This window comes from Sapajus apella, unplaced genomic scaffold, assembly GCF_009761245.1.
Source record: "Sapajus apella isolate SASKATOON/1434 unplaced genomic scaffold, GSC_monkey_1.0 scaffold99, whole genome shotgun sequence".
Taxonomy (NCBI): domain Eukaryota; kingdom Metazoa; phylum Chordata; class Mammalia; order Primates; family Cebidae; genus Sapajus; species Sapajus apella.
The window spans coordinates 2,642,086-2,658,936 of record NW_022437039.1 but is presented as its reverse complement, the minus strand read 5'-3'; the positions used below and the strand labels follow the sequence as shown (position 1 = coordinate 2,658,936).

Here is a 16,851-nt window from a genome sequence, read left to right as displayed (position 1 = left end):
GCCCTCCTGGACCCAAGGCAGACATTACTCATCAATGGCACCACTCTCCCATCCTATACCTAAAGCAGAACTTAATCATCAATGGTGCCACTCTCCCTTCCTATACCTGACATAGACCTTATTCATCAGTGGCACCATTCTCCCCTCATAGACCCAGCACAGACATTACTAATCAATGGCACCATTCTGCCCTCCTAGACCCAAGGCAGACATTACTCATCAATGGCACCACTCTTCCCTGCTGAGTACAGATATAGCCTTGGCATCCTTGACCTGGCCAGGGTTTAACCTCCACTATCATCTGACTACCATCTGTAAATAAGGTGTTACCTATTCCCCATACACGGTTACAGGCATCATAACCTGGATCAGGGATGTGAGAGCAGAAAGAGCCTGAGAAACCCTCATTTCACAGAACAGAAGCCAAAGTCCTTGGAGAGTTGGTGGCAGAATCACAGATGAAATCCAGTCCCGTGCCCCATCTCTTTCTTCTACATCCTGCTGCCTCTTGGAGGGTAAAACAGGGAACAAGCCCATAAGCGCTCACAGCAACTAGAAATCAAAGCAGAAAGGACAAGCAAACCTGCCTCATGAAGAGACACGTCAGGCCTCAGTCAACAACGCTCAGCAGAAACGAAGGCTGGGTGAGTGGCTGTGTGTGCGCGAGCAGTAGAGAAGGGAACAGGAGCCTCACTTCCATCCCTCTGAATAACACAGATCACTTTTGCTAAATTCCAAAAGGTGGCAGCATTCCATTAAATATTCATTTGCTGAGACTGCAGCAGGCAACATTCTATAGAGGTGACATGGGCAGGAAGTTAAGATGCCCAGATGGCCAGGGGATAAGAGGTCTGTAGGGTCAAACAGTGATGTGGTCAGGTTCCTGGGGAAAGGGGAGCATGAGCTCCTTCTTTTGCAGGAAAAGGAAAATGCTGGAGAGAAATAGGACCACACTTGGCCCCGAGAAGAGGAGAAAGCCAGGCTCATCTTGGGACTGTATCTGCATAGACAGACCTCAGGGTGGCCCCATGTTAAGCAGCATGTGAGCAGGACCCATGACTTACCTCTAACCAATAGAAAAGATGATCCCATGATTATCTCGGGACATGTGCACTCAAGACTCCATGTTGCTAGCATGCCCTGGAGAGACACTCCCAGGAAAAGCACAATCACACTGTAAACTACCTATGAAGAGGGCCATGTGTCAGAGAACTATAGGTGGCCTCTAGGATCTGAGGGCCTGCATCCTACAGCCACAGCCACAAGACATGGAATGCTTCTAACAACCAGTGAGCTTGCAAAGGGACCCTGAGCTCCTGATGAAACCCCCAGCTCCTGCCAACTCCCTTGACTACAGCTTTGTGAGACCCTAAGCAGAGAACCCAGTTCAGCTATGTCCAGACCTATGATCAATGGAAGCTGTAAGATGGTAGACAGGTGTTGTTTGAAGCATTAAGTCTCTTAAGCAGGCACAGAAAACGAATTTTGTGTATTTCTATTATAGAAAAGTACAGGGGTTATGAAATATGGCTCTGGAATGAAGCAGAACAAAGTAGAAATTTGGGTTCTTCCACTTAACTGAACTATGTTTACTGCCTTGGGTATAGGAGCAGAGAGTGACACCATTGATTAGTAATGTTTGCCTTGGGTACAGAAGGGGGAATGGTATCATTGATTAGTAATGTCTGCCTTGGGTATAGGGGGGATAATGGCATCATTGATTAGTAATGTCTGTCTTGGATATAGGAAGGGAGAATGGCACGAACGATTAGTAATGTCTGCTTTGGGTATAGGAGGGTATAGTGTCTACTACATCAAGAAAGAGATAAAAAGTAATGGTATGGTTCTTAGGCTGGGCAGCATCATTTCCATGGGTTCAGGATGCATTTGCTCCAGAGTGAACCCAAAAGTTCACTTTTGAACGTGCAATTTTCCCACTCAGTCTCATTCCCAAATGCCTCTCTATCGCATGGCCACATGATCACAGATGACTCCAATGTTTAAAGAGGAGTATGTTTCGTTCATCTAGCTCCTCATGTCAATACAATCACTTCATCTGGCATCTAAGCCAAGACCCTCATTTTTTCTAATAGTCAAGGAAAGTATGGCTGTGTTCGATTGGTCTCCAATGGAACTGGCACACATAACTGACCAGGTGTGATTTTTATGTTACCTGATGACTCTGGAATTAACTGCACCTGAGACACAGGCTCCCAGAAATGCCCCCTGCATCACCAAACAGAATCTGCTGGCCTTCCCCTCGGCTCAACACAGCATGGGAAACAGCTCAATCTAGGTCTGAACTTCAGACTGCTTCCCCATTAGCTATGAGACTGTGCAAGCCATGCTCCTCTGAGCCTCAGCTTCCCCACTTGTAAACAAGGGGGTTAGATAGGTCTTCTCACCTTGGACTACTCTGGGGACAGAAAGACACAATGCCTGTGAAATGCTGGGTGCAATGTCAGGCACTTCCTAGTTCCCAAAGATGCTAACTATTATGATTATTCTGTTTTATTCTGAATGCTGATAAAATGTACTCTCTGCATGGAGGGAAAGCCCTTTCTGGGAGGCAGTGCCAAAGCAGGGAGGTGAAGGTAAGAAAAAGTAGAGCTGACTGGTACCACAGGGCAGTGAGTGGGAAGGGCAGTGAGATGCCATAGCCTGGAGCATTCTGCATTCTGGAGCGGGCAAAGGCCAAAGAGTCTGTCCAGAGGCCACATTGCATCTTGTAAACCTGATTTTCACTCCTCTAGAGGGACGTCACAGCATTTCCATGACAACTGAGAACCAAACCTTAATGAATATACCATCAGCTGTCCTGCAAAACCTTAACAGTCCAGAACACACTGCTTAATTTTATAAATAGCTATTACTATTACTAATATTAGTATTATTACTACTACATGATTACTACTATTACTGCTTCTTACATTATTACAACTACATTATTACTAATATTATATTATTACTGCCACTGTCAAAGAAAATAACTGCTCACTGCAGAAAAAAAAAGAGTCTAAAGAAAAATGCAAAACCCAGCAATTTAGTTGAACTTTCCATCTGCCTTTCTGACATCTCTCTGCACTCAGAGAAAAGGAGATCTATGAATACAGTTTGCACATAATTGGAATCATATAACACAGGCTGTATTTCTCACTCAACAATATGTCATGAGCATCTTTTCAAGTCAACAGACATAAATCCTTACCATGAAATCCTAGCAGCAGCCTGGAATTGGACTTTATGGATACACACAATTTACTTAAACTATTCCTTATTGAGGGATATTGAGGGCACATCTTTTTTTAAACTATTTTTGCTACTACCATCATCCCCTTAATAAATACACAAACACATCTCACACGTGTGCAATCATCTCCAAGGTGCAAATTCCCAGCAGTGTGATTGCTAGATCAAAGACGGAACACATTTTACATTCTGACACACGTGAATGGGAGGCGATCTGCCATCCAGAGTTGGTCGGGCCAACATATGCTGCCTCCAGCAGAGGTCGTGAAAATGACTGCTTCCAAACATGACACATTCCACGTCATGTGGAAGGCAAGGCTGTGAGTGTCCAGCCAGAAGGACCCAGCCCAGTAGTCCTGCTACAATCAGAAGCTGGAGGAGGAGGGGCAGGTTAAAGCAACTGGATCCTCACAGCATGAGTCTCTGCAAACCTAGAAAAATCCACAGCCTCCAGAGAAGAAACCAGCACAATAACATCATCCCTTCCACTAGAGAGAACACATCCACTTCGGTGAGTGAGGTTAGGGACCAGGAAATACCTGACCCAACCCAAGAGAGCTGAAATCTAGCAGGCACAGGCACTATTCTAAGCAGTGGAGACATGGAGCCAGCTCAGACACCTTCGATCCTATCGTGGGCAATTAGCTTTTCTAACTACTTTCCCTTCCAAAGTGTCTGCACAACCAACGTCGGGTCTTTTTGGTCACTTTCCTGCTCCATGCCTCATTTCCCCATCTGCAAAATGGGTTTAGTATCTTTGTTTTCTTTTCATAGACTCAGGGTAACGTTACAAGCATCCTGGACGGAACTGCAAAATACAGTTATTTCAAGATTATGGAGAGTGCACTGGCCAGCCTCCAAGATGGTCCGATGACCCCCCACTTAAGGTATAGTCATGCCCTTGTGTGGTGTACTTCCACAGTCTCTCGAGGACTGGGTTGTATGGCTGATCAAATAGAGCAGAGCAGACGGCATAGGACATCTGAGGCTAGGTCATCTGAGGGACGCACAGCAATTCACTGCTATCCTCATCCCATGTGGCTTCCACTTTGCTCTTACTCTCTCAGATCTCTCACCCTGGGAGACGCCAACCACCATGTCCTGAGGACACTAAAGCAGCTCCGTGGCCTCCTGACAATAGCTGTAAGGTGAACCACCTCAGAAGTGGATCCTCTGGCCCCACTCCAGCCTTCAGAAGACAGCAGCCCCAGCTCCCTGGAACCTTGAGCCAGACCACCAAGCAAACCACTCCCAGATTACTGATCTGCAGAAACAGTGAGATACGGAAAGTCTGCTGAAGTCACTCAGTTCAGGGTAGTTGTCATGTGCAAGGGACAGCCAATACAATACTTCCCTGCCTCATGTATCATTTTTCCATCTATCCAAAATGAGAAGAATATTTCCCACACTTGATGTGACGCCTCAAGACTCCTAGGTGCTCCACTGATGCAGTGGGTCAGAAGGTAAGTCCAGGCTGTGTGACCACGGGCACATTACGTTACTTGAGTTTGGGGTTCCTAAGCCATAAAATGAGGATAGAAACAGCACTCACCTTATGGAGTCATGGAGAGGATGTTGAAAGAACAGAGATCGAACATTTGGTCAACTGAGAAGTGGGGAAAGAAAGCTGGGTGTGTGGTTGTCATTTTTCACCATCCCTTTCCTGTTCTTCCTCCTCTTCTTGGCATCGCAGGTCAACACTACTTTCAGATGATCCACTAATGAGATTTATTACAAAAAACCCAGCCTGGAAAGTTATTTGGGGGTAACAGAAAAGCACCGAGTAGTGGGCCCCAGGATATTCCAGTTCACACCAAGGATCAGCATAGATTGGGGCAGCAAGAGGAGGTAACATTTCAAATTCAAAGCACACTCACAGCCAAGGCCCGAGGCCCAGAGCCAAGCAGAATTTTTTTTTTTTTTTTTTTTTTTTTGAGACAGGGTCTCCCTCTGTTTGCCCAGGCTGGAGCGCAGTGACATAATCATAGCTCACTGCAGCCTCTGCCTCCTGGGCTCAAGCAATCCTCCCACCTCAGCCTCCCGAGTGGTTGAGACTACAGGCGCACACCACCACACTCAGCTAATTTGTTCATTTGTAGTAGAGATGAGGTCTCCCTATGTTGCCCAGGCTGGTTTCCAACTCCTGGGCTCAAGCGATCCTCCTGCCTTGGCCTCCCAAAGTGCTGGGATTATACGTGTGAGCCATTGTGACTGGCCATGATCATCTTTTGATAAAAGAATTTACTCTCAGCCGTTCACTTACCACTATCACAATGTCTTACCAGACCTACATCATTCTTTCCATACCATTTTTTGTCTTTGAGTCAACTCATTTTTTTTTTTTTCTGAAGTTTTTTTTTTTTTTTTTTTTTTTGTTTTTTTCGAGGCAGAGTTTTGCTCTTGTTGCCCAGGCTGGATACAATGACACAATCTCAGCTCGCTGCAACCTCCACCTCCCGGGTTCAAGCGATTCTCCTGCCTCAGCCTTCTGAGTTGCTGCAATTACACGCATGCGCCACCCTGCCCAGCTAATTTTGTATTTTTAGTAGAGATGGGGTTTCTCCGTGTTGGTCAGGCTGGTCTAGAACTCCCAAGCTCAGGTGATCCGCCCACCTCGGCCTCCCAAAGTGCCGGGATTAAAGGCGTGAATCACAGTGCCTGGCTACTTAAGTATTTTTGAAGGAAATTTCAGATCACTACCATTAACGGAAAGCCAGTCGTGATGGCTATAAAGAGATCATTATTATAAAACTTCTCTATGTATTCTATGATGAATACAAAACAACCGTCTGTGTGTAAATGATGTCATCTCAAGGTCACCAACAATACACAAACAGGTCACGCTTGGGGAATGCACCACACCATGACTGCATCACTGAGAGGCTGTGCACAAGTGATTTCAGAGCTATCTGTGAAGGAAGCTTCCTGGCCACTGAACTCACGGGTGACAGATGAGGGATGCATGGGAATTGACCGCCATCATCCCAAGTTGTGTGCCCCAGTGACTTCAAGCCCGACGCCATGATCCAGGACCCCAGGGCACTCAGGAAGCATTCCTGTCCCTACCAGGAAGACAACCAAATGAAATTTGACTTCCATCCACTCTTCCAAAACCTGGGGCCCTCACGCCAGGTGGCAGAGGAACCGATCTGCAGCCTCGTCACTGACCACTGTGCCCCAGATCTGTCCCCCAGTGGACCTGGTCCTTTTTAGAGGGCAGAACACAGCTCTCACACCACATACTGAAGGCTGGGAATACAGCCCAGGTGCGTCCTAATAGAAATTGTGCACGTGCTTGGGAAAATGTATTCCCCTCAAACCCAGTTACTTCTCCAGCAACATTAGTTTCAGGTAAACACCATTCCTGGTGATGGATGATGGAGACCAAAGAGGCTGAAAAGGATGCAAAAGGAGTTTCAAAATCTAATCGGTTCAGCAAAATGCTTCTACTTACAGAGTCTTGCAGAATGTTCTTGGCACTGGGGAGGAGGGGTGAGTTTTCAGACTTGTAGTCCTGGCAAAAACAAACAAATTTTAAAAAGGAGGTTAGGGAATCCGGGTTGAGGAAAAAAATTCTAATCTGGAATAACCCAGTTTAGCATGATCCCAGAATGTCTCAGTGCATCTAACCACAGTACGGCTGGCTCTCTACGCCTCCCCTGCGTGGGTCCACACCTGCACTGCCCACCATGGTGGCCGCTAGCCCCATGTGGCTACGGAACCCCATGGCTAGTCTCATTGCAATGGGCTGTATATACACAATACTCACTGGGCTTTCAGGACATGATGAAGAAAATGAATATAAAGTATCTCATTAATATTAATATTTCATTAATATTTTTATATCGATTACACGTTAGAATCACGTTTAATAATACATAAAAATAAAATATATTGCTATGTTTAAAAATGTAAATATATTACAACTATCTCAAAGGAAATTTATTATCACAGTTAATTTCATCAGTTTCTTTTTACTTTTTAATGTGGCTATCAGCAAATGCTAAATTGCATCTTTGACTCCCCTGACACCCCAGAGGCAGTGCTGCTCTAGATGTCTCTCAGTGTGGACTCCTCATCCCAGCCTGAGGATGCCAGGGGTCCCCAACCTTCCACCTTCCACTCCAGCAGCTGTTTGCACCTAGGGAACACCTGCAATGCTATGTGCTACTTTTTATTATTATTTATTTTTGTGAGCTAAGCCTCACTCTGTCACTCAGTCTCCTTAGTAGCTGGAAATACAGGTACCCGCCACCATGCCTGGATAAGTTTTGATATTTTTAGTAAATACAGGATATCACCATGTTGGCCAGGCTGGTCTCGAACTCCTGACCTCAGGTGATCCACCTGCCTTGGCCTCCCAAAGTACTGGGATTACAGGTGTAAGCCACGGCACCCGGCCAACGTGTGTTTCTTGTACATTTTCACCCTGAATCCTTACTAGGATATTAAGAAGAAGGTCTTATCCTCAGCCCCATTTTACAAGTGAAGAAGCAACTGAGAGACTAAGGGACTCATCCAAGAGAACACAGCACTCAGCAGGGCTGTGGTGGAGCCTCAGCCCCGAGCATGAGCCCTTGCACTGAGCATGCCTACTGCAAACAACAGGATGTGAATCACCATGGGAGTATTCCCGAGGCCTTCGTCCACCTTCCCACGAGGTACAGCACAGAAGCATGTTAAAGCTGGTCACCACCAACTCTGGGGAAATGCCCCTGCCTCAGAAGCATCAGCAATGCCTAAATCTCTACACTGTCATTAATCAAAAGTCAACAAGGCCGAGGTGGGCAGATCACCTGAGGTCAGGGTTTCGAGACCAGCCTGGCCAACATGGTGAAGCCCCATCTCTACTAAAAATACAAAAATTAGCCGGGTGTCCTATTGGGTGTCTGTAATCCCAGCTACTTGGGAGGCTGAGGCAGGATGATCACTTGAACCAGGGAGGCAGAGGTTGTAGTGAGATGAGATCATGCCATTGCACTCCAGCCTTGGGCAACAAGACCAAAACTCCATCTACAAAAAAAAAAAAGTCAGCAGGCTTTGGCCTGGAGTCACCCCTTAAACCCATTGGGCAGACAGAGGAGTGTGGGTGTGTCTCAAGCAAGACCCTTTCTCAAAAGAGAGAGGGTGGGAGAGAAAGGAAAAGAAAGAGGGAAGGAAGAGAGGGGCAGAGAAACTGGGAGAGAGGAGGGAGGAGGAGAGGTGGGGAGAGAGAGAGAGAGAGAGAGAGAGAGAGAGAGAGAGAGAGAGCGCGATCAAAAGAGACAGAAGCAGAGAGGGACAGAAGCTACCTACTCTTTCCTGTACCAGCCACAAGAATTACTCAGACCCACCCACAGAGTTCTGGGATTTCTGTTTCTGTACCTAGTTTCCAAACTTATCAGGAGAACACATATTTTAGTGTTTCTCTTTTTGCAGTTTTCTAGTAGACATGGCTCAAGGAAAAATCTGGTGACCAAGAAATCAACATTGTGTTAGTTCCTGTCCTTCCTCTACACAGAGAATGGTCCTCACGCCACATCCACCCTCCAGTTCCTTGCTCCTGAAGTGAACAAATGAACTTAAACACAAATCGTGTCCCCTGCTTCCAGCAACTGCCTGAAGTAGCAGCCTGAGAGGGGAGAGAAGGGGGAGGATGTTGACGCAGAGATTTTGCTGCCAGATACGCCAGTTCTCCTTTGAGAGAATGTCCACTGGGTTGAGGATGCACGGTTTTTGTCACTTCCTTTTCAGTCCCACTTTATAGACGGACCGGTAAGAAACTGCGCTTCATCAGCAAGTTAAGCCCAAGAGCAGATTTCAACCAAGTGACAAGACGCGAGTGTTATTAGATGTCCTGGGATCCCTGTCAACTGCACGGGCCTTTCTCTGAAAGGGGCCTCCCTCTAAGACTCACAGGTGACCCAGCATCTTGCCCACTTCTAACCAGTCTAGGGACACACACCTGCCCAAAGCAGCAAGAATCAATCTGTCTTTCTCAGGAACAGAGATGGAGACCCATGGAAATGGTCAGTGCATTGTGCTGGACTCCACAAGTCCAAGACTTTGCATCTGAAGCCAGTATTGGCTCCATAGCGACCACCAGCCCTAGTCAAAATTAAGAGTCTTCCAGAGGAAGGCGATTAGAAGAGAATAGAGAATCCAGGCAACCAGTATCCCAGAGCCCGGAAAGAGACAACTTAGGACTCACACTCAGGTACAATCTTACTTGGGAACCTAGTTACCAGATGAATTCCCATCCAGCTACCCCTGCATAGCCTGCTTCCTCTCTTTGTCCCTTCCTCACTTCCCAGCCCCCTTCCCCTAGCTGGGGACTTTCCTTCTTGACATCCCTCATCTGGAGGTCCCAGAGGCCTGCTGTCCTCTTTAGCTGACTATCTCTCATTGTGCCACACTTCCAAGTTATTTTAATCAAAAGAGCACAGGAAGCCTTCACTTCTAGGAAGTGCTACCAACAGAAGATGGTACCAACTCTATCTGCTCTTCTCAAAAGACTTTTTCTGCCCTTCCTGCCACTTTTACACCTCGCCATACCCTGGAACTGGGGATGCACCCTAACGCTAAATTGGCACCCTCTTTTGGATAACACAGTCCCTGCATTATCCGAACAAAGTAGCCAACTCTATGCCCAATCACTTCTGTCTCAGTTTCCCTCCTTACCTTGAAAACAGAGATAAGCACATATTAACATTCTAAGTGTGACTAAGCAGGGGAAACAGAGCCAAGAGATGCTTTGAGGGACGTGGCTGAGCACAGCTGATCATCCCGATGAAAATTCTTGAGGAAGAAGATCTGATCTCCAACCCTTCTTAGATCCCAAGCCAGGGTCCTGAGCCAGCTATCACTCTGGCCACTACCTGCAGCTGTTCTCTCCCGCACAAGTCCTGTTCCCTCATTTTCCACCCTTTCATTAGACATCTACTAGTCTTCCCTGGAAACCTCTTGTGCCTCAGTTTACAGCTTTCAAAATCTGGGACATGAATCCAGCAACAAGGATTTAGCCAGTTTAGACAATGACCCATGCAGAAGTCCCAGATGGGCCATCAGACATCATTCTCTCCAGACTTGTCGTGGGCTGGTGTCAGCTCCCAGAGGTGGCATTAGAAGATAATATTCTTTGCATAACAATTACCTTTAAAGAGTCTCTTCCTGATTGGAAATGTCTTTGGGGGACACTTTTTTTTTTTTTGAGACAGAGTCTCGCTCTGATGCCCAGGCTGGAATATACAGTGGCACAATCTCAGCTCACCGCAACCTCCGTCTCCCAGGTTCAAGCAATTCTCCTGTCTCAGCCTCCCAAGCACCTGGGATTACAGGTGCCCACCAGCATGTCAGACCAATGTTTCATATTTTTAGTAGAGATGGGGTTTTACCATGTTGGCTAGGCTGGTCTTGAACTCCTGTCCTCAAGTGATCCACCTGCCTCAAACTCCCAAAGTGCTATGATTACAGACATGAGCCACCATGTTCAGCTATGCTTTTTTGTGTATATAAATCCTTATACACACATGTAAAAGAAAAATAAATCCTGGGGGCCCCAAAATCACTAAGCTAAAGGGAAAACTCAAGCTGGGAACTGCTTACAGCCAACGTGTCTCCTATTCTCAAAGTAACCCCTCTGCTCACTGAGATAAATGCATATCTGATTGTCTCTTTTAGGGAGGCTAATGAGAAACTCGAAAGAATGTAACCATTTGTCTCCCATCTATCTCTGACCTGGAAGCCCCCTCTGTGTCTTCCCACCTTTGATTCAGGTTGTCCCACCTTTCCAGACCAAACCAATGTTCACCTTGCATATGCTGACTGATGTCTCATGTCCCTCTAGGATGTATAAAACCCAACTGTGCTCTGACCTTGGTCTGACGTCGTCAGGCCCTCCTGAGGCTGTGTCACAGGCGTGTGTCCTCAACCTTGGAAAAACAAACTTTCTAAATTAACTGAGTCCTGTCTCAGATTTTCAGGGTTCGTAGACATATTCATGTAATCTTGTGTTTATGTGCCTACCTATGAATAGCAACATCCAGATATATCAATTTTTGTATCTATAGTCATACAGAATAAGGAAATAGGAGGTGGAAAAAACAATAAACAGCCCATCCCACAGGTCAACAGAGGACCAACGTCATGGCCAATCAAAGCTTCATGAGCAATGGACAGAAGGGGTGGGGTCAGGGGTGGGGATCTGGGTACATGATGAGTTCCCAGTGATGGCTCCAGTAAAACCTACATGGACCAAGATGGTGCGAAGCGCCAAGGCCATGGCTGATCAAAGCCTCCGGAAGAACAGTCAGAAGGTGTGGGGCCCAGATGGGGGTGGTGCATCATGGGTTCCCAGACACGAAGCAGGGAGACCAGCAAGGACCAAGGCTGTATAAAACAAATGGGGTCAGTAGCTCTGTTACAGGAAAGGGGTCCCAATCCAGACCCCAAAAGACTGTTCTTGGATCTCCCACAAGAAAGAATTCAGGGAGACTCCACAGCACAAAGCAAAAACAAGTTTATTAGGAAAGTAAAGGAATAAAAGAATGGCCACTCCAAAGACAGAGCAGTCCCAAGGGCTCCTGGTTACCCATTTTTCTGGTGATTTCTTGATGATATGCTAAACGAGGGGTGGGTTATTGATGCATCCTCTTTTCAGACCATATATGTTAACTTCCTGACATTGCCTTGGCATTTGTAAACTGTCATGGCACTAGTGGGACTGTAGCAGTGGAGATGGCTAGAGGTCACTCCTGTGGCCATCCTGGTTTTGATGGGTTTTGGCCAGCTCCTTTACTGCAACCTGTTTCATGAGCGATGTTATTTTTTTTTTATTATTATATTTTAAGTACTGGGATATATGTGTAGAACATGCAGGTTTGTTACATAGGTATACACGTGCCATGGTGGTTTGCTGCACCCATCAACCCATCATCTACATTTGGTATTTCTCCTAAGGCTATCTCTCTCCTTGTCCCCGACCCCCTGACAGGCCCTGGTGTGTGATGTTCCCCTCACTGTGTTCATGTCTTCTCACTGTTCAACTCCCACTTGTGAGTGAGAACATGCAGTGTTTGGTTTTCTGTTCCTACGTTAGTTTGCTTAGAATGATGGTTTCCAGCTCCATCCATGTCCCTGCAAAGGACATGAACTCATCCTTTTCTATAGCTGCATAGTATTCCATGGTGTCTACATGCCACATTTTCTTTATCCAGTCTATCACTGATGGGCATGTGGGTTGGTTCCAAGTCGTTGCTACTGTTTTCTCAGCAACATCTTTATGACCTGTATTTGGTGCTGACTTCCTATCTCATCCTGTGACTGAGAACGCCCTAACTATGTGGGAATGCAGCTCAGTAGGTCTCAGCCTCATTTAACCCAGCTCCTATTCAAGATGGAGTTGCTCCGGCTCCCACACCTCTGACAGCTCTAAAGGTCTATCAACACCCCCGGACCCAACAAACCCTAAAGTGTTCTGACCACAGGGCCGTGACATGTCTCCTTGGAAGTCTGGATGCCAAGATAAAGAAAGCAGGCTGAGGATCCTATGAAGCCAGATCATAGCTGATGGATGATCACAGACCACACACCTTTCCACCACACCTCTGAGACTTCCTTTTTAGAAGCAAAACATCCAACTAATTCCTTAATGCACGTTCCAACCAGAAGACATAACAAAATCAAATAGACTTTTATAGCCTAGCCAACACGGTGAAACCCCGTCTCTATTAAAATATAACCATTAGCCAGGCGTGGTGGTGGGCACCTGTAATCCCAGGCACTGAGGAGGCTGAAGCAGGAGAATCACTTGAAACCAGGAGGCGGAGGTTGCAGTGAGTCAAGACTGAGTCACTGCACTCCAGCCTGGTTGATGAAGCAAGACTGTCTAAAAAAAAAAAAAATAGATTTGTATAATCTCAGAGTGTTAGTGAACTTCCTTCTAATTATAAACCCCAAACCAAAATCCTTTAAACAGAAGATTTAAAATCCTGTGTAAATAAAATTGTATGCACGAAAAAATACCATATACAAAGTAGAACACAAAAGGCAATCTGAGAAAACTAAAACCCACTGAACAAAGGGGCAACATCATTTATAAAGAGCTTCCCCCACAATCAATTAAAAAAACACCAAAGGAAGTCAATGAAAAAAAAACAAGCAAAGGAAATGTACTGACGATTTCACAAGACAGTCAGGCAAATGCCTCTTATGCACATTAAGAAATTCCCATAATCCTTGTAATTAAAACTTCACTCATAATAAAAGAAATGCAAATAAGGCAATATATTATTTTTTGCTGAGGCTGACAAAGATGAAATGTGAATAAAGCCTGCAAATCACAAGACTGTAGGGAAACATGGATTCTTTATACATGGTGGAATTATACATCAGTCAACATTTTAAAACTTGGTAATATTTGGACTAGTGATTCCATTTTTCAAGCATCTGCTGTTTAAACGTCTGCATGAACATAACGTGACCTGTGCCAAGGATATTCATGGAAGCCCTTTTTGTAATTACAAAATACTGGGAACAACATACATTCCATTATTCAGAGGCCAAGTAAATAAGTTATGGCGAATCCAGACACTGTCAGTTAAGATAATGAGGGAGCTTTATATGGAATGACAGGGGAAAAGCAGTAAAATGCACAGTGGTATGTATCATGCTCTGCATCTGTTCATTGTTTTAAGGATATAGATATTTCTAGTACATGCACTGAAATCTTCAGAAGACAGAGAAGAAACCAGTCTTTTTTAAAAGGCTCATTTTGGGCCAAGCACAGTGACTCACATCTACAACCCCAGCACTTCGGGAGGCCAAGGCAGGCAGATCACCTGAGGTCAGGTGTTCACTATCAGCAAGACCAACATGGTGAAACCCCATTTCTACTAAAAATACAGAATCAGTCTGGTGTAGTGGTGGGTGCCTGTAATCTCAGCTACTTGGGAGGCCAAGGCAGGAGAATCACTTGAACCCAGGAGGTGGAGGTTGCAGTGAGCTGAGATCATACCACTGCACTCCAGCCCAGGTGACAAGAGAGAAATTCCATCTCAAAAAGAAGGTAAATCAAAAAGACTCATTTTGGAGGAGAAGGATGTGATAGGAGGAAAACTCATTTTTCTGACCCTTGAATTTTGTACACTGAGCATGTCTTATTGTCGAAAATATTTTGTTTTACCTGAAACTTTTTATTTGGTTTTTAAAAGAATTTAAGAGAAAAACACATGACAACAATGGCAAGAACCCTTCAGATAGGGCTTCATTTCTTGACATTTTCTAAAAAACGTATATATTTAGCTTGCATCACGCGGTAAATGAATTTGGGGTTGCTTTGGAGGACAGGAGTCCTGTCAATGTGGTCTGAATGCAGAAATGATCGCATTGGGGATTTCACCAGGAAATAGAAATAGCATGCAAACCACCAGTCCCCTTCTGTTCCCATGGCAGGCAGTACTAATCCATCACTGCATTTCACCACTGAAGTAGATGCACTCTCAGATTCCAACCCAATGCACCCAGCAAACTGGCAAATCCCACCGATCCATGTGTGCTGAAGCATCAGTGAACATCAAACCCATCCTGGGGTAGGGTGACTACAAGGCAATACCCAGAATGCTGGGAGCAGGGCCTCCACCTGTATGGTTCCTCGGTGCCCCATCTGGGCCTGGGTTCGAGTCTTTGACAGCTAGTCCGCTACCACCACCCCATTCCTCCACCACGTCCCAAATCACAGCAAGGCAGCCAAGAGCTCGCAGCCAACTTCCAAGCCCATCTTAATGACACCCCGGCCTCTCCAAACCTTCCCAAATCAAACCACCCCAGCCCTTTGGAGGAAACACCAGCTAACCTTCAAGCAAGGAACTCAGGCTGCCCTCATTTCCCCCAACTTGGAAAATTGTGTAAATGTCAGATTAAGCATTTCAGTCCTCTGCTTTTAAAACGAGAGATAAAATTTACCTCCCTATTCCCAGATGTTAAAATCTCTGCTTCTCCCCAGGGCAAAGAAATCAATGCAAGTGAGCTCCGTTTTTTTTTCCCCCTCTTTGGAACACTACTACTTCCAGCAATTTATTTGACTGACTATGCCTTCTATTACCATGTAAATTGTTTCAGACTGCAGGAAAAAAAAGTATTAATCTCCTCTCAGTAAGTCATAAAATAAAGAAATCAATTTCAAGGTCAATTTAGCCCAAATAACACCTGCTGCCCTTTTTTTTTTTTTTTTTTTTTTTTTTTGTAACATGCAGCTCCTCTGAAATGCTAGGCTGTTGTGTAAGGCATCAAGAGGCAGAGACGAAAAACCCAGTGTCATATCAGTCAGGGCAGTGACCAGCGAGACCCTGGTACCATGGCCCTGTGGCCCCAAGTTTGAGTTTGAGATGGACAGGATTAACAGGATCTAGCAAAGCAACCCTCTGCTGGCCAAGGGAGGGGAGAGGAAGGAGAGCCACAGGTAGAGTTGGGGTCAAACCATGAATCTGGCTAGATGGTTGTGTGAGTCTGGGAAAGTGACTTCCCCTCTCTGAGCTTCAGACTCTGTGCTTGTGAAGTTACTTCAAATGAGGCTAGGTAATCTTACAGAAACCTTCAACCTAGCCCATTACTGTCTTTGCCAAAGATTATACACCCTGGAGAACAGGCCTAGAAGAAGCCACTTTCACATAGTGATCCTTCATCAACAGGTAACATAGTGTGGGGGTTACAAAGGTTCTGGAGCCCGAACCATCTCGGATCCATCTATGAACGATATGACGTACGACAAGATGCTTACCTTCTATCCTCCGAGTTTCTTCCTCTGGAAGATGGACATAATAACGTTACGTGTTTCTAGAAAGAGAACGCTCATCCTCATTTTTGGATGAGTAAACCGGATTCAGAGAGGACAAGTGACCTGCCCAAGGTTGGCCAACTTAAAAGTCACACATCTACGTTGAAAGCTGGGACCTGTGAGCCTCAGGCAGTTGACCCCAGCACACACCACACTGCCTTGTTCAAATCCTGCAAGGGAACAGAGGCACTTCCTTGGTACACTCGTGTTCCCTCCACCACCACCCCACAAACCCACCAGGGATGTGGCCAAGTGCAGATGGGGGCCAACAGCTTCTTACAGTGGGTCCTGGATCCAGCAGGCTAGGGAAGCCCATCTTGACAACATCTCCCAGAGGAGACGGTTTCTCTCCTCCCTACTCCATACCCACTGCCTTGGCCTGCCATTCCTGATGGATGCCCTCTCTGACTCTGCAGTTTTTCCAGCCACGTGCAGAAGATTAACCAGTTGCCCCTAGGAGGTCATGACATCCAGGCAGCCCCAAACCATCCCCAGCTCCTGTTTTTGCAAAGCCCAGAGCCTGTATTCCCACCTGTGCACCCAATTAGCCACCCAATTGTACCTCTCAAGCTGTGAAACACCTCCACCCGTGAAATCAGTCTCCAACCGGCATCTCTAATGCTAAAGCTTGAACTCAGATAACATGTTTTGCAGAAGCTTCCAAAAAGACCTCCTTGATTCCATTTGCTCCCCGTCAATCCATTCTCGACAGCCACAGGGATCATCACTGGGTATAAAGTGGTTCATGCCTGTCCCAATTAAATGCCCTCCCAGCCCTCTAGTTTGCAAAG

General features: G+C 45.9%; 1 protein-coding gene across 1 annotated transcript in view; it reads right to left on the bottom strand.

Moving 5' to 3' along the window:
• RBFOX1 (RNA binding fox-1 homolog 1) overlaps positions 1-16,851 on the bottom strand; it is a 2,532,432-nt gene that overhangs the window by 2,155,288 nt on the left and 360,293 nt on the right. Inside the window, 1 exon segment of the mRNA XM_032257864.1 lies at positions 6,704-6,763. Within this exon segment, the coding sequence (XP_032113755.1) occupies positions 6,704-6,763 (60 nt within the window).